Genomic DNA, 18913 nt, shown 5'->3' on the forward strand with positions numbered 1-18913 from the left:
CAATGTGTTACAAGTGAAATACTGTTCAATATGACGTCATAACCAAACTCCCAGGTATGCCCAAACTAAATGGCATCGATACAGATTCACTGTCTGTTACTACTAATGTAATATGCTACAGTCTCTTACTACAGTATCCTCGCGTACAGGTTCCGCGAAACCAGTTCAACAAAATTAACTCAGCCTCAACTCAAACCTTAATAACCTTCATTCAAAACACTAAATCCTTCGCCATATAGCTGTGCGGCGTAAAACTAAAACCACTCACATAAAATCCTCAGGAAGGCGATGTTTCACAAAATGGAGCTATACCTACCGTCTTGGCAAACAGATCACTCCAACATATGACATGTTAAAGTGAGTGAGTGAGTGAGTTTAGTTTTACGCCGCACTCAGCAATATCCCAGCTATATGGCGGCGGTCTGTAAATAATCGAGTCTGGACCAGACAATCCAGTGATCAACAGCATGAGCATCGATCTGCGCAATTGGGAACCGATGACATGTGTCAACCAAGTCAGCGAAACTGACCACCCGATCCCGTTAGTCGGCTCTTACGACAAGCATAGTCGCCTTTTATGGCAAGCACATAGGTTGCTGAAGACCTATTCTACACCGGATCTTCACGGGTGACATGTTAAAGACCTGACACGTATGATTTGGACATGTCATTTGACCAAAGGCAAATCATATATCAATATAAATATATAGCCACCTATATCTCGAGTTACACAATAGCAATGTCACTGCGTATTATAAATGTAATGCACATTACAAACGAAGCACAATGGCATTTCTACGGTCTCAACCCGGACGTATCTCAGTGGATGAAACTACTTATATCTCGATATACGTGTATAACGAAGGTCGATTCACATATATCCCAATCGTCGAAAGACACAGGTAATTTAGCTCAGTGGCTGAAATGTGTAGTTCGTAATATGTATTACCTCGAGAAGTATCTATAATACATGTATAATGAGCATATCTCGATGGGCAATCACTGAATTGTCTTGATTTTTCACAGAACGCCGCACTCGCTGGAATATTACTGAGCACCGCGTTAAACAGGAAATTAACAGAGCAAGATATGTCTTATTTGGAAGTACACTTTGGCAGTAAAGTACAGAATTCAGTACTTTTGGGGTTGAATCCCCTCCGGGATTCGAACAAACACTCTTAGAGTGAGGAATCTAACTGCCAGCACACAAAGCCAGCGCTCTAACGAACTTTTTGTATCCCTCTGACAAGTGTAAATTCCCGTTGTGCATACACAATTCCTTCTATAAAGTTGTCAAATGTGATATACTTTGTATTTGGAATAAAACTGTCTTCAAATGTAACTTACGCTGCATTCGAAAACCCTCTTACCGACATTGTGTATTCAAATTACACTGTATGTAAATTACGACAGATACCACCGAACCCTTTCACCAGCAAAGCCTTGTTTCCGAACTTAAGTGAAACAATATCTTCTCAATCTCGCTTCTGTAAATAGGGGGCGGTGGGATAGCCTGATGGTTAAAGCGTTCGCTCGTCACGCCGAAGGATCGGGTTCGATTCCCCATATGGGTACAATGTGTGAAGCCCATTTCTGGTGTCGCCCGCCGTGATGTTGCTGGAATAATGCTACAAGCGACGTAAAACCATACTCACTGTAAATAGGGCACTTCTCTCGCCCATGGAGAAATGATGACTGTACGGCCATTTAGCGCCTTGTTACGCGAACACAATCTATGGTACTTACAGGCCCGAGAGTATCTAATGAAACACAATGGTATGCTGATAAGTGACGATGGATCGTCGATGCCCATATACAGTAAACTATAACGAACATGCTTGTAACGATATAACGACTGTTTCTCGTGTCCTGGCAACCTTCTGTATATTTCCGTCGAAATGCGTTATAACGAACAACGGCTATAACGAACAACGCTATAACGAACTACGGTTATAACTAACTACGGTTATAACGAACTAATATTATTCGTCCCTTTGAGTTCGCTATACTCGTATTTACTGCACGCTTTGTGCTATAACTACAACTACTTCAACGTCACCGGTGACCTCACTGAGAACGCTCAATACCTAGAAACATCATGGAAGCAAACTGACGAATAACGCAGATGATTCACCACAAGCTTCACCTACACCGGAAGGGGAGGCATGGTAGCCTAATGGTTAAAGAGTTCACTCGTCACAACGAAGGCCCGGGCTCGATTCCCCACATGGCCACAATGTGTGAAGCCCATTTCAGGTGTCCCCTACCGTGATATTGCTCAAATATTGTTCAAAGCGGCGTAAACCCCACCTCACTCATTCACTCACCTATAATGGAAGTCTGATTCCATCCCGTAGGGCCTGTTTCAGCAGCCTGTCTGCATACTTGTGAATTTCACTTATATTTGCATTAATATTATTGTCAATATGATAACGAAGAGAATGTTCATAAAACTCAGCGTATGAGAAGGGTTCTAACCAGAGATTGTTCTCTACCACATAACGTCCTTGATCATCAAATACCTTTGGCACAGGACACCCGTAATGGTCAAACTTGCCGGACCACTGAGTCACCGGTTGACCATTTCGAACCTGGTTTTTCATCTCATGAAGTTTGTCGCATACAAAACAGTTAAAACCGGTAAAATGAGAAAGGTAACTTTTGCCAATTCCCCAGTCTCGTTTCCTCAGCTCCTCTTTCAGTACTGGGTTTGTGACTCCTGTCTGTTTGAAAGTCAAGTACTTCAGGTACTCCTCATCATTTGTGTCAAGGAACGTAATAAGATCTGCTACTTCTTTAACTGACTTAAAGTCCCGAATGTCGATGATTGAGTGGTCCGAAGGAGCCATATCCTGGATACAAAACATAAATAGTTTAAATTCAGAAAGTATATTTTGAAAATACAAAGACTTTTATGACCATTGCTGCAAACACCTCAACATTGTCAGTTAATCAGTATGACGTTAATCCCAGCTGGACCTCACATCGCCTCGCTGTGATGAAACCTGTGGTTACAAACCTTCCTTATAATCATTGCAAGCCAAGATGTGTATCCACACCTAACAGACGCAACTCTGCACCGTTGACTGCGGCTCCTCAGACGCTGTAGGATCGATCGAGTACAAACGTTTTCCAGGTAAAGGTTCCAACGGTATGTGCGAATGTTAACTTTCGAGATTTTGTAAACTGTGTTCTGATTGGTCAATTGAAAAGGTTAACTGACGCGCCTTCTACTAGGGTTTGTTAAACTCGGTATAGCAGTATAACGAACAATACTGAGCCTAAGTTTACTTAGCCTGCCGCACAGCAGTAGGCCTGCCATGCGACGGCCACCTGTAAACAAACCAGACATCGATCGACCAGAATATCCAGCCATTAAACACTGCAGTATGTCAACGCCATGATACAATTCTTTGTCCTCTCATGTATGAAACATCCTCTTAAATTTCCAAAAGCCGTTGTCAACACGAGGTCGAAAGTTATCTGACAATGCCTCATAACATAAGCTCCTTTTGGGATTTCGGTCCTCATCGCCATAAGCTGAAATTATGCTCACCTTAATTGTTGAGGATCCAAAAACAATGGGAACGATCCCAAGTCGTAGTGGTCTCCAGAACTTCTCTGTAATGTAATCGTCGCACACAGCGTTTTCAAAGGCGAACGTAAACTTGTACTGGGCTATAAGTTTGAAGAAACCATCCGACAACATAGGTGCCATACCCTTCAGAGATCCGAAAGTCAAGTTACTGCAAGATAAAATTACGACAGTGAAAGATGATTATTGACGCATCTCAAAGTCAATTCCGGAGACGCCATATATTTTGTTTTATCAAAACGGTTGCTGTTCTTAGTGCAGTTTCATAACCACCAACACATGCTAGACAATCACAACTGTGTGAAGACTGAACATTTTCCCTACACAAAGGTTGTCGAATGCTATGGTTGAAGTGACCCGTTGAACGTTATGAATAAATGGACGTGTAGTGCTACACATTATCACTGAATGGACGTTGAAGAATCTGACCTCATGGACCCTTTGTACATTGTGGCTGAATGGACGTTGAATAATCCGACTACATGGACCCTTTGTACATTATGGCTGAATGGACGTTGAATAATCCGACTACATGGACCCTTTGTACATTATGGCTGAATGGACGTTGAATAATCCGACTACATGGACCCTTTGTACATTATGGATATGACTACAGAGGCCAATTGACGCCATGGCCAATCGGACGTTGAACACATGAAACAAATGACGTTAAATATTATGACATTGAACACAGTGACAAATGATCGTTGGACACTGAGATGAAATGGTCTTTAAACACTATGGCTAAACGGACGTTGGAGTCAATGACAGAATGGACGTTGGATCTGCCAGTAAGTTGCTGGTGAATACCTACTTGGCAGGGAAATCCTTGTTGTGCTCGCAGTCGCTGTAGGAGTCTATTTTTATGTATCGTTGCAGCAGTCGCATGTAATGGCTGCGGTCGGAGGCGGTGTGGCAGTCCATGTGGACAAACACCACAGGAGCCAGACCTCCTCGTCTCAACCGGTTCTTCTCAGCGATGGACACCATGAACTGGGTGTCGGTCAACTCCCGCTCATCCTGCAAGTCACAATCATTACTTATAGTGAAATGTGAACGAACAATTTAGCGAGGGCAACTTTTCATTCTTTGCTAAAGTGTTTTCAGGATGCTTCTTGTCTTTATTCAAGACTACCCATTTTTCTAGAAATACCAAATATTTTGACAGATTTGTGTTGAGCAAACAATAGTCCATGTTGTTGTTTCTGGTGTTCTTTAACATTAAAAGTCTTCACTGATTACTAATTATATATTCAAAGGATAATGATGGATTTTTCGTATTGCACATAACATATTTATCTATTTCCCTTCACAGCTCAAATATCTCCGGTAGACAAATGGAAGGGTCGTTAAAATGGCAACAGTTTTACTGGGACTAGTATATGAGCAACAGTTCGCGACTAGTTCCACACGTACTCAGGTCAGTCGCCCATTTCCTGACTGAATGATTCAGACAAAAATATCTGGTGAAAATTCGCACCAATGGCTTACATCAGTAGAACTGAATATATCCACTGTGAAAATGGTCGGCATGCAAAGCCAAGACACAAGATGCATTGTAAACCAAAAGTCACCATGTTCCTTAATCTGATTGGTTGAAACACACGATCGAATGGTATTCGATTCCCTGAAATTGCAAGACAATTCGCTGCGTATTCATGCGTACAAACATCGCACACACCATTGTATTGTTACGTCGTCAACAGTGGTGACGTCATTCAAATCATATTGTGAAGTAAAGTCCGAATGACGTCACAAATGCGCAGTTCCAGATGCTACCATAAGAGACAGCCGAAACGGCCGGCTGATGACATTTCACTCGATGTTAATGAGTGCAGACACAAAAACGTGTGTGGACGTTTTGGTTTACTTTTGTGTTTACAATGTCGATAAACATGTGTTGGCCAATTTCCGGGTGTTATTGAGTATTTGAAGCACGGGGATACAAGAGGTTTCAAATGAAATATTCCGTGCTTCAAATACTCAATAACACCCGGAAATTGACCAACACATGATGTTTATCTCCTAATTTAGGCTTTGTTTCAGGGTTGTTTGTTGGCGTGTTCTTGAAGTGGCAATCAGCAATATTCCAGCTGTATGACGCCAGTTTGTACGTAACCGAATCTCGACCAAATCAATTCAGTTGCCTCTTAGGATAAGCATTGCTGAGCCAAACCGGTATCCCCACGTTTGGACTGACTGACTGAGTTTGGTTTTACGCCGCTTTTAGCAATATTCCAGAAATATCACGGCGGGGGACACCAGAAACCCCACGTTTGGAGGTAACGTTGATGAGGGTTGTATTATCGGGCGGCAATGAGCAATGTTCACAGCAATATGACGCAAAACAACGAATACTCGACCAGAAAAAACTCTGGGGCTGAGGGAGGGGGGTACGTGGAATTAACCTGTCATATGTCATCGATTACACATTACCAATATGCCTGTTACGATAGGCATTGTTGGGGGGCTATACCAAACCGGTATCGCGATGTGTTCGGCAGCTCATGGCAGCTGTACAATCCGGCAACAAAAACTTATTATTCCTCTGGTTTCAACAATATATCCAGGCACAATCTGGGTTCGAATCCCCACATGGGTACAATGTGGAAAGCCCATTTCTGGTGTCCCCGCCGTGATGTTGCTGGAATATTGCTACAAGCGGCGCAAAACCAAACTCAGTCAGTCAGTCCAGGCACAATCTGGTTGTCTTGCATACTCACACGGAGCCACATGGTCGGGAAGGAGTAGTGAGACTGTCGCTTGAAGGTTGCCGTCAGATTAAATAGGGACATGGTGGATTTAGCGGAAAACAACCAATCATTATTCTTTGGAGATTCTTCATGAATTACAGACCATAGATGTCCCGGCTTTCGAGGTATAGGCAGACCACCGAAGCCAAAGTCAGTTCCATAAAAGGTGATGGCCTGGAAAATGAAATGTCATGATAAGTCTTCTAAAAATGCAACACTTACTTCAGCACGTTCAAACCCTAGCAAACGTCTTGAAGGTTCATTTCAGACTAACTGTTTTCCGATTCATTTCTTAATGGAGCGAATTTCATTTTCATGACACTCGCTTTTACACTTTCGAAAGCCTATCCGTGGCTATATTAGTGCAAATATATTGAATACCCCATTTCACCTAACCTGTTAAAAATATTGATGCGCTCTTATTGTCAACATATCATATTTGATGTCAAATTTGAATGACTTAGAAACAGATCTGAACAATTATGTTTTGTCATGATTTTAAAACTTCGCTATTGTCTCACTGTTTATGCATGCATGTCAACACTTCTAATTTCATGACATGGTATATCTGTATTGTGATAAATCACAAAATATGAGTACAGTTATATGAACTTCAATTGAAATTACCATGTAGTCGTGTTTTTCCACTCTTCGTGGTCTTTTACCATGAAACACTTGCGAGGTCCACACGTAATGGTCATATCTTGAGGTCCTCCGATATGATGCCACGAGAGTATTACTGGTAGCTCATCACCCCAGACGGCGCACCGATGTTCACCTGAGGTTGGGCAGCCTGAGGTACGCCTTGACGCACACCAGGATGTGAGTCCTCCATCCGCGGTATCATTCGGTTCACTTGTGGCACAACAGGTTGGTTTGCCTCGTCTACATGACCAATACCTGCTTGAGGATGGGCGTTATTCAAATTCTGCCCCTGAAGTTCAACTTGGTGCATTTGGGGATGGGCGGGTTGAGGTTCCATGTTCAGCTGGCCCATGTTAGGAGCTGCATTAGGTTGACCAGGATTACGATTCTGCCCTGCGGCTGGGCGAGTTGAGGTTCCATGTTCAGCTGGCCCATGTTAGGAGCTACATTAGGTTGAACAGGATTACGATTCTGCCCCTGTGGCAGGGCGAGTTGAGGTTCCATGTTCAGCTGGCCCATGTTAGGAGCTGCATTAGGTTGGCCAGGATTATTATTTTGCCCCTGTGGCAGGGCGGGCTGAGGCGCCCCATTAAACTCCCTTTGGTCTTGACCTGCCTCCGGTTGACGATGGTACAAGTTCTGCTCATTTGGCACAGCAGGTGCCCAATTGGGCTTGTCTTGGTCGGGCACTGCTTTAGGCTGACCTGGATTAAACTTCTGCATCTGATGTTCAAACTGGTTCATTTGAGGCAGGGCAGGTTGAAGTGCTTCGTTTGGTTGGCCTTGGACAGGGGGTTGGTTCTCCGGATGTGTAAACCTGTTTTTTCTACTTCCAAAGTGAAGCAGTTTCTCAGAAGGATCTGGAAAAACAGGACTGGTGATTTTAACGATAATTTATGTTTTTTCAATTTAGACATTATTGGATTATCAGTTCTCGTGTAGACAAACCATCTTTTGAAAGCCGAATGCTCACGATACCGCCTTAACTGAGGCCTGGTGAACTGTGACCATAGTTTATGAGAAGCTACGTCAACATGCAAGTGCAGTTACATCTTGAATTCAAATGGCGGTGGGATAGCCTAGTGGTTAAAGCGTTTGCTCGTCACGCCAAAGACCCGGGTTTGATTCCCAACAAAGGCACAACGTGTGAAGCCAATTTCTGCTGTCCCCCGCCGTGATATTGCTGGAATATTGCTAAAGGCGGCGTAAAAACATATTCACTAACTCACTCAATTGAATTCCACTGCTTTCACACTAACTACGAATAACGATATTACAGAACGACTTTCTAAAGAAAAACATCTACGCCTACCTTTTCTCCAGTCCAAGAACTTGTATTTTAGCTGTGCGCTTTGCCCATGCTGTTTTATTGACAACAGAGCTGAAATATTAATAGAATGTAGAAATGAATGGTCTTTGGCGCCACAGTTTCTGTGTTGTCCCTTCAGAACGACGGCATATAGATAATCTAGTGAGTGAGCGAGTTTGATTCAAAGTTCTTTGCCTTTTGGTATTTTAGTGATACCAGTGATTTTGTTTGTCCTCTGTCTAACACTTCTTCTCCAAATACACGATTTCTTTGCAGATAAAATAAATAGTTGCAACCCACGAACAACATTTTCCAGGAACGCATATATGCCCAGCGAATGAGTCATTGTTTTGTCTAAAACGTGAAAGTTAATTCCGTATTTCAAGCATTTTCAGGAATATACTAAAAAATTAGTTTGGATTTTTTCTTTTAATACCAGCCCCCATCCCCTGTTACAAAATAGTCAGTCCCGAATATCTCATGGGGAGCCGGGAGCGGTGGGTTAGCCTAGTGGTTAAAGCGTTGGCTCGTCACGCCGAAGACCCGGGTTCGAATCCCCACATGGGTACATTGTGAGAAGCTCATTTCTGGTGTCCCCCGCCGTGATATTGCTGGAATATTGCTAAAAGCGGCGTAAAACCAAACTCACTCACTCACTCACTCATGGGGAGCCTAACATAACCATAACTTTAAAAAAACATTTAAAACATCCATAGCCATTCTCACCCGAATGAAGAGTCCTGTTGTCCTCCCTCACACTCCATACAGTGACGCCCACAGCAGCGAGCCCTACCAGGAGGAGGAACAACCTGCAACAAAGGACAGAAATAGATGCACTGTCTGGAAGTCCCCCAAATTTGTAAAACACATACTTGGCCGATTAAACAAGGAGAATGAGGAAATACCTTCATTTACCCTTCACATAAATAATTGGGGAAAGCTCCAAGTCATACATACTGGCATTATTGTAACAAACCTAACATATAGGATATTAAAGAAAATGTTTTTATTAGCACTACTGATGTCCTGATTGTGATCAATTTCAGTTACAGTGACATCGATGTTGCTTAATGTCGCATACGCAATTTTGCATCTATTCGCTTCGTGACATAAAGAAGAAAACATGCTAATTCTTTTGAATACAAGGTGTCCACATCAATGTGTCCTTGTCATGTTACCCGTGAAGGTCCGGGTTAGAATATTGATCTTCAGTAACCCATGCTAAGGCGACTAACTGGATTCGGTGGTCAGCTTGACACAAGTCATCGGTTCCCAGTTGCGCAGATCGATGCTCATGCTGTTGATCACTCGGTTGTCTGGTCCAGACTCGATTATTTACAGACCGCCGCCATACAGATGTAATATTGCTGAGTGCGGCGTAAAGCTAAACTCACTAACTCACTCCATGTCATGTTGACAACGCTGTATTAGTTATATAAATCGAGGACCGATAAAGCGTGGGCGCAAGACAGCAACTGTGTATACGAATAAACAGACTGTATGTGTTTTAATGACATTAGCCTGCAATTACCTTGAGACGCCAGAGCAAGATAAGCTGACCCATTGCCCCCAATGCAAGCGTCTTCCCTCCCACCCAAACAATGACATGCTGTGGTTGAAACGTGTTGAAGAAGTGGGGAAAATAGGTCAAGTCAAGTTACGAGTCGACAATATAAATCAATGTATATAGCATTTGTATATCAGGACAGGGGTCACGTCGAACGCCAAGACGTCCATAAAGGCTCGTGTGATTCTTCTATCTGAATGTGACATGTTCAGCTTGGCTAGTCACACACACATGATTTAAATAAATACACAAAAGTGCTGTGCTTTTGTGTTATGATAGAGTATATTATATGGCTTAGCTTGACGGCCCTTTAAAGACGCATGTTCAGCTTAATCACCCTCGTCTCAAAACTAACAGTAAGGCGAGCGTTATATAGAGGACGCGGGTCTTCTATGTCAGAAGATAGACCTGTACTCAGCAGTCCGTGAAGCAGTGCTGGTCGAGAGCGCATCGTCATCGTTGCGTGGATCGATGTTCATGATGTCAATCACTGGATTGCGTGTACAGATTCGACCATTTACAGACCGCCGTTTGTCGAAGAATGCCTTACATCCACAACAATGAACAGTTCGAGGAACGATTGTGGAATAAAAATATAATCCCATCTTGGTGTTTACGTTATATTTATCAAACTCGTTCTTAAAGTGCGTGAGTGAGTTTAGTTTTGCGCCGCACTCAGCAATATTCCAGCTATATGGCGGCGGTCTGTAAATAATCGAGTCTGGACCAGACAATCCAGTGATCAACAGCATAAACTTCGATCTACGCAATTGGGATACGATGACATGTGCCAATCAAGTCAGCGAGTCTAACCACCCGATGCCGTTAGTCGCCTCTTACGACAAGTTAGTTAACTTTAGAGTACTCTTGGTAATTACATCCCATCTCTTTTTTGTTTCTTGGTTTCAGTTATTGTACGGACTGATTTATGTTTCGTTTCAGCGTGGTTATCAGCATGCAACAAAACAAAGTTAAATATCTACCGGACAGTTACACCTGTTTTGTCGACGACAACACATAGATGCTATTCTATATGTCACGTGGTTTATAATCCTCTACATTGTTTACAACGTCACATACTGTTTTTCTAGAGATATTTTAAGAGAAGAGCCATAAGAAAGTACAAAGCACATCTTCCCTTACAGCACGCTGTAAACAGGGGCACCACAATGTACCAAACCAGACATGTAACCTAACCCTGTGCAACCAGGACGTTTTCTATTACAACCGTATATATCCAAGGTCACCTTGACAATAAATTCGATAGCAGTTTCTCACTGCGACGCATGACGATAATACTTGATTAAAATCACTTTAATGTATTGTTAAAATTTTCAATGTAACACTGACATTAAGTTACTGTATTATTATATAATTTATCTTTACTTTGTTAAGTCACCGACGCCATTTAGCAGGAATATTGCCGAGTGCGGTGTAAAACTAAACTCACTCACTGTTAAGTCGATTGTGGAGATTATCTCCTTAATATGATTCTTCCAAGTATTCTGCACACTAGTCTACTGCTTTGTTATTTAACAGTTATCCTGCATTTCCCCAAGTTAATTGTGCAGGTACATAACAGTGTACAGTAATCGGATGACCGTTACGGAGAAAAGGTTTCGAGTCTCAAGAGGTATTACTATGTTAGATTAGTGTAAGCGTGGAATACCATATACCTCTGAATACACCTTCACTGTAAGACACTAACGTGTTTTTTGTTCGTTTTTGCTGCAATGCCGAATCTTCAGTATACGCAGAAAAATCGTTGTTTAAAGTAAGCATATGCAGCTGTCAACAACAGCAGTCAGCCTCTTCGTGTAAAACACTTGAATATATCAATACAGTCATCACCACCAACGGTGTGAACACATCAGCTGAGAAATACAAGGGGTAGAACTGATGAGTCATACCCTCTCTCAGGAAGTGAGTGAGTGAATATGGTTTTACGCCGCTTTTAGCAATATTCAAACAATATGACAGCGGGGGACACTAGGAATGGGCTTGTGACAATGTACCCATGCGGGGAATCGAACCTGGGTCTACGTGACGAGTGAACGCTTTACCCACTAGGCTACCCCCATCTCACTAATGTTAAAAGATACTCATGGACGTTAACTGGACTACTCATTTTGGACTGTCGTCACATCCCGATTTACCAAAAGACGTTAAGATATGGTACTTGTTGGTCCCTGCCTGGCGCTCGGCATTAATGGGTACAACAAGGGCTGGTCGTCTCGGAGTCAGTATAATGTGTCTGAGTGGGGTATTCATGCTTCACTGCGGCATGGTATCTCAGTGGGCTAGCACTATAAAACCAGCTTCAGTCTGGGCTAGTACAAGCAGCCGCACATACACATACACAAGCATGCACGTCGTCATATGAGCGAAATATTCTCAAGCACGACGTTAAACCCAATTTCACCTCACCTCACATCCCGATTAACGGGATGCCTTATAGACTCGGGTACAGGTGAACCCGACACCCAGTCAGCAGAATGACAGGGTGAAGCCGCCCGACCCGGTTTACGTGCAGCCTCCTCCCATAGGCGGCTGGGGACCTCTCCTAAAGTTAACAAGTCAACCGCAGAACGTTATGACGAACCCGACAGTAGAGTCCTGGCCACAGGTGTCTATCGTTGACGTTTGAAGTGAAGTGTACGCTATGTTGTATATATACAGACACTATTGCAGGACTATTGTGTGGACTTCTAATGACATTTTGACTTGTTCGGTCGGTACCGGCCTCCATGTTAGTTCAGAGGTTCACTTAGTTCCACGTGGTCGAGTCCATTTTGAATTCCAGATAGCTTGAGGTAATGCACACAACGGTTGAATGAGGAAAGCGAGGGTGATGCTTACAGTGTTTACTCGCCCATGAGACCAACTGGTCGGTATTATAACGCTGACGTCTAAACCCGAAATGAATGGGTAATGTCGTTTAATGTGGTGAAATGAGACAATGCAGGCCCATTGATATCCCGTGGGAATGTATCGTACCTTCAGGGTTGGTTGGTTGGTTAACGCCGCACTCAGCAATATTCAAACTATGAGGTCTGTAATTAATCGAGTCTGAAGCAGACAATCCAGTGAGCGACACCCACATATCGGGGTCTATTTTTATAGACACGCTAGTAATTTTGTGTGAACGTGCGTGCGTGTGTGTGTGTGTGTGTGTGTGTGTTAACCAGACTATACCAAATGATCGATACCGATCATAGTGAGTATCTTGGGAAACCTTGTGGTCGAGCTGTTTTGTCGTCTAAAGAGTTGTCCATAACGCAGAGGGCACGGGTTTGATTCTCCACGTGAACATAACCTAGCATGTGTTGTCCATTTCTGGTGATCCCTGACAATGGCCTCGCTTGTGTATTGGTATGGGGACGAAATACGCGCCAGGCAGGGGACCAACAAGTACCAATGCATTTCAGATATTATCCTCAATTTACCTAATCAATAACACTTCACAACATTGGTAGTGGGTGTGTCAGTGAGTATGGAGTTAACCAGCCGATTTTCATAAAGTAAATTAAACCTTGTGGTCAGCTGTTTTGTCGTCACGCAGAGTGCACGGGTTTGATTCTCCAGGAGCGGCTAGTCGGCGTGATTTCGACCGAATGCTTTACAGCTGAGTATGAACCTATTTTCATAAAGTAAATTATCTAATAAATAATACTTCAGAACTGCTGATTTCACGAGTAGTGGATGTGTGAGTGAGTGAGTATGGAGTTGAGCCGAATTTCGTAACATAAATTATAGGAGCGGCTAGTCGGCGTGACGACCGAATGCTTTTACAGCTTATCTAAATATACTACTCATCAAAAGTTTAGTATCACCTAAAGCACTCACTATATGTTATGTATATATATATACATGTATATGGTTACATCGAAAATGAATTTCTCCTCTAACTTGGGGGAACCAACTGCAAACTTTATGTAGATGAATTGTATGAGGATCATGCAAAGAAAGAAATTAAACGATTTTCATAATTTACGAAAAGGACGTGAAACATTTTAAATTTGCAAATATCGTCCATGTGAACAGCTGCGTTTTGGTGTAAAGTTTCGTTAAGAATTCGACAATTTTCACTGATTTTCATCATTTACTGAACTCATGACAATAATCTTTTCAACGTTACGAATTTCTTTTACAATACATTCGTTCATGAGTAAAGAGTACCTTTAAACTGAATGGAATATTTGCAAAATCAAGTTTAGAATAGTTGACTGAAGTAAGTGGCTACATTTACACTTGTGAGTCTAAACTTTTGATGGGGAATATAACAATAATTCAGAACAGCTGATTTCATGGGTAGCGAGTGAGTATGGAGTTACGCCGATTTTCGTAATGTAAATTATAGGAGCAGGTAGTCAGGCCCTAGTCGCCGCGGTTTAAAGAGAACCGCGTTGTTCAGCTTCAACCACTTCAACTGCCGGTAATGAAATAACTCCATGGGGGAATACATTTGAACATATTAAAGTAGTGTTACTGATTGTATATGAAGGTCAGGCAGTATACGCTAACATGTCAAACCACTTCCAAGTTTAATTATTATTAGAAGCTATGGCCCACGTCCTCTGTTTGTGTCACGTTCGGACTAAACTGATATTTACTTAGTGTCTGTTTGTGTGCGTGTATGTTGACGATCATGTACCCGGGATTGTCCTTTGGAATTGTGCCTTGGGTTTCATTATCGTGATATGTTAACAAATTTAAAATGTTTCACGTCCTTTTCGTAAATTATGAAAATCGTTTAATTTCTTTTAATTGACAAATTGGAACTTTAACGGTCCTTAGCTTCTGAGCAAGTGTAGATAATCCCTGTTTATTGTACACATAAGGGCTTCAGTTACTAATTTTATTCCATTCCATTTAATCTTATTATTAATTGGGAACTTTACCGATCCTCTGCTGACGACGTGGGGATGATTATCATGCTACCGGTCGGACAGGGCGTGCTTACCCCTTCCGTGAACACCCGGTGTCATGAATGATTTCCATCGATATAGTTTCCACTTTTATTTTGCCTATTACGGATGGAATATGTTTCGGTATGTTATAAAAAACTAAACTGATGTTCAAAGAAAGTACACACCTGATTCTTGGGTAAAATATTTTCTATCAAACAGCATTAATATTTAAAAAGTGTTTTGGTTCTGCCTTGTCACAAACATTGTGTAAGTGTATCCAAAACATCACAGATATTGTACACAATTACAACATTGCTAGCAAAATATTTATGGTTTTATTGGGAATAGTCCCAAAACACCAAGTGTGTACTTTATGTACGTCAGTATATTAATATCTGGTTTTGACTTAATACATTTTATTCTTTACACTGTCTTAACTGTTATAGCCATACCTTAGCGTTGTATATAGGGGCACAATAAATCTAAGACCTAGTCAGGGCTCAGGTGTTAAGTGTACAACCTTGACGGGTACAAATCAACTTGAACTATAAATCTCCATGCCATACAATTGGTAAAATGTAATCATAAATGTGTTCATAAATACCGATTCACGAGTGTTATTTCTCTTTTGAACACGATGAATTGTTACAGTCTCTTCCAGTCAACAACCAAAATATATCAAAGGGTCGTTTTCAAAACAAAAGATCTCAAAAGGTTTCATCTTGTTGTATATCGCAGTATACAAAGGCTGTCCCAGTAACGCAGACATTCGGGGAGGGTGAGATTAAGGTAAACATACCGCAGACACCAACGTTGGCTACAGCCAGGCGCAATACATAGACTGAAACGGGTAATTCAAAACTTTGTAACAGATACTCGAGTAGCTGGTATGACACTGCATAAAATCTACTGCGACATATTTAAAATTTAAAAGAAAATATTGTGCACAACAAAAAATTCTTTGATGAAAGATACTTCACAATAGTGCACTCGCACCTCTTTTTTTCAGGATGATTATTTACACAGAAGACGAGTGAATCAGTATCATGCTTCGTTGACCTGAATGTTTGCTTGAGGAGGATGAGCCATGACACGGCTTTATGAGTAGTCTCATCACACTTCGCAGGGGCGATGGGGTGGCCTAGTGGGTAACGCGTTCGCTCGTTCCGCAGAAGACCCGGGTTCGATTCCCCACATGGGTACAATGTGTGAAGCCATTTCTGGTGTCCCCCGCCGTGATATTGCACGAATATTGCTCAAAGCGGCGTAAAACTAAACTCACTGACACACACTCATTCCTACTTCGTAGCTGCATAATTCGTGTTCAAATTTCAAAATGTTAAACATAGAGGGAAAGCTCGGAAATCCCCGGATACAGTTATCGACCATAAAAATAAACATAAAAAAGGAAATACATATGAAAGGAACTCATGAAGTGAACATCGTGTATGTTCCACACAAATTGTTCTACTAGTAATACTACAGAGCGATGAGGCATTGTTTTAGGAAATATGTGCATCATTATATTGTATTTTTCTATGCTACAGAAAACACTCTTATAGGTTTCCGTATAGAGGGTACGTCGCTAACCGAGGTTAAATGTTTGTCTCGAATATCTAGATGTGTGGATGAATGTCGAGCTCACTTCCGCCATGCGAGAAACAACCAAATCGATGTTACAACGGTACATGATTTTCTTTGTGAATCCACTAACGGAATGGCAATGAGTGAGTATAGTTTTACGCCGCTTTTAGCAATATTCCAGCAATATCGCAGCGGGGGACACCAGAAATGGGCTTCAAGCATTGTGCCCACGTAGGGAATCGAACTCAGCGAACACTTTAACCACTAGACTACCCCACCGCCCCTGGAATAGCGATGAGAAACATGATCTTAAAAGAGCTTTTAAGAAATGATGTACTTTTGTTTGTGTTTGTGTTAAACACCGCACTCAGCAATATTCCAGCCATTTGATGGTGGTCTGTAGATAATAGTCTGGATCAGACAATCGAGCGAACACTTTAACCACTAGACTACCCCACCGCCCCTGGAATAGCGATGAGGAACATGATCTTAAAAGAGCTTTTAATAAATGATGTACTTTTGTTTGTGTTTGTTTTAAACACCGCATTCAGCAATATTCCAGCCATTTGATGGTGGTCTGTAGATAATAGTCTGGATCAGACAATCCAGTGACTGACATCACGAGCATTGGGAACCGATGACATGTGTCAACCAAGTCAGTGAACCTGGCCACCCGATCCCGTTAGTCGCCCCTAACGACAAGCATGGGTTACTGAAGATCAATACTAACGCGGCGTGTGTGAATTAGGAGTAAATGTATTTAAATGAAGACGAGAAGACGGAACCTCTGGTCAGAATCCCTGCAGTGGTTATGACTAGAAGAAGAAACACGTATGGCCGCTGTGTTTTGTTTTCGTTTTTTTGTCTTTTTGGTTTTTTTTTGTCCTCCGGTTTATATTTGCATATTGCCAATAAAACACGTGGATGAATGTAATGTCATAATATATTTATCATGACACACAAGGAAACGTGAATCGGCTTGTGGTTGTTCAGACAGGTTCGGGCTACTGAATACACACACGACCTGTGATTCAATACATTCGATAGAACACCAATACACATATCCTGGTGGCTCTTTGAATAGATTGTTGGTCACAGATCACCGATCGCTGAACGTATTGAGCGTACAAGTGCCCCAACCTTCATCATGATGCACACACTTCCCATGCAAGAAAAACACGTTATAAAATAACGCTATCGCGTACATTCAATTTAGACGTATGGGAATTTGCTGTTCGGACAACTGTCTCTTCAGGGCGGGTATCTTCAGTCCGCATGGACCCTGATTACAAACTTGTTCCATCTACCTCATATCTGACGTTGTTATCAAGTGTCCACTCCATTGTACACAGCGAGACAAGCATTTCAATACAGTATAGGCTCTTGTAAACAGAATATGATCTAATTTTGGGACGCAACAAGTTATACTCGATATGGGCGTGGCAAGCACACAAACAGGAAGCGTTATGGTAAAGTGTGTGGGGGGGTGGGGTCAAGAGGAAGGCTTGCTGAGACGGTTGGGCTAGATATAACAGATACAAGTTACTAATTCACAGAATAACGAATGACATCTGTCTTTTGATACAATATATCCTTACAGAATTTCTGCTGTTCCACGACAACCATACCTTACCGTTTTTGACAGACAGGTGATATTCAGTTTAGTATCGCTGAATCGTGTTTAGTTTTATATTTCCACAGTTAAATATTGATTGATGATAAGCGTTAATACCAGACTATCAAGCTGGGATGGAATTCCATCTAACGCATCCTCCTTCACCAATACATATTTTATGTATCACATTACCAGGGCGTCCTCATGTACAGGTGAATCTCAGTGAATGACTTACCTGCTCTTGTAGCAGTAGCAGTATCTCTTCATACGCCTATACACTATACTGTAACATCCCGCCATGCCGATGTGGTCGCCCGAGAATAAACGTGTGTTTCTCGATCGTCGACTTGTGTTCCTTGCTTCCCCGCTATACCGCCCCTACCGCGACAACTCTTTCATTTCAGGCGTCTCCCGTCAAGCAAAACATGTCGCCGCAACCTGGCGCGGTGTGATGAAGGCGAGAACCTAGTCGCTTTATTCGACGGAGTGACTGGACTGAAGTCAGGCATGCTGTCAGGTGACTTTGTATGTATCTCATTCTTTCAATCGTTACCTGGCTTGGTAAACGGGAAGAATACCCTTTCAGTACGAACTACTCACGATCTTGAATAGATGGCATTTCGCAGACGTAAAAAAGCTTGTTCAAGCTCAACGATATGAAACGTGTCCCACGCTTTCTTCAAAAACTGGAAAGACCGGCTGATGGTTTATAAAAATAGGCATTCTGGTTTCGAAGAGATCCACTGGGTTAAATGGAAACTGGTTCACAATCACAGACTGGAGTCATTATGATCTATGAGAGGCGTGACACTGTGCACCTTCCCCGTGTCGAACCAAAGACGGAGGCTACATACGTCGTACATAACGTAATTCGTGTTTCGTTTCACTGACCAACCTTGAAGTTACGGTCATAGGCGGATCCAGAGTGGGGGTTG

The 18913-nt window shown here is 42.2% G+C and overlaps 2 protein-coding genes across 2 annotated transcripts; both read right to left on the reverse strand.

Moving 5' to 3' along the window:
• Positions 1–1913: 1913 nt before the first annotated feature.
• Positions 1914–7057, reverse strand: LOC124272196 (alpha-(1,3)-fucosyltransferase 10-like). The gene is made up of 5 exons (XM_046707340.1): positions 6976–7057; positions 6319–6522; positions 4410–4615; positions 3557–3746; positions 1914–2852 (listed from the first exon to the last, which is right to left on the reverse strand). Exons 1-5 carry the CDS (start codon positions 6976–6978, stop codon positions 2328–2330), a joined length of 1128 nt encoding a protein of 375 aa, XP_046563296.1. The 5' UTR covers positions 6979–7057; the 3' UTR covers positions 1914–2327.
• A 275-nt stretch (positions 7058–7332) lies between these two features.
• On the reverse strand, positions 7333–18808 carry LOC124272197 (proline-rich proteoglycan 2-like). The gene is made up of 4 exons (XM_046707341.1): positions 18214–18808; positions 9029–9111; positions 8306–8374; positions 7333–7853 (listed from the first exon to the last, which is right to left on the reverse strand). Exons 1-4 carry the CDS (start codon positions 18276–18278, stop codon positions 7333–7335), a joined length of 738 nt encoding a protein of 245 aa, XP_046563297.1. The 5' UTR covers positions 18279–18808.
• Between the last annotated feature and the right edge of the window lie 105 nt (positions 18809–18913).

This window comes from Haliotis rubra, unplaced genomic scaffold (genome assembly GCF_003918875.1).
Source record: "Haliotis rubra isolate DU_JTF1 unplaced genomic scaffold, ASM391887v1 Scf167, whole genome shotgun sequence".
Classification (NCBI taxonomy): domain Eukaryota; kingdom Metazoa; phylum Mollusca; class Gastropoda; order Lepetellida; family Haliotidae; genus Haliotis; species Haliotis rubra.

Excerpts from the sequence above, each read along its gene's own strand:
- LOC124272196 (XM_046707340.1), bottom strand. Across the intron at positions 4,616-6,318 it reads TCCCGACCATGTGGCTCCGT|GATGAGCGGGAGTTGACCGA; the intron begins GTGAGTATGCAA and ends TGTGACTTGCAG. Across the intron at positions 3,747-4,409 it reads AACAAGGATTTCCCTGCCAA|TAACTTGACTTTCGGATCTC; the intron begins GTAGGTATTCAC and ends TTTATCTTGCAG.
- LOC124272197 (XM_046707341.1), bottom strand. The coding sequence starts at position 18,278 with ATGGCGGGATGTTACAGTATAGTGTATAGGCGTATGAAGAGATACTGC. Across the intron at positions 9,112-18,213 it reads TGCTACTGCTACAAGAGCAG|GTTGTTCCTCCTCCTGGTAG; the intron begins GTAAGTCATTCA and ends CCTTTGTTGCAG. Across the intron at positions 8,375-9,028 it reads CAACAGGACTCTTCATTCGG|CTCTGTTGTCAATAAAACAG; the intron begins GTGAGAATGGCT and ends TTAATATTTCAG.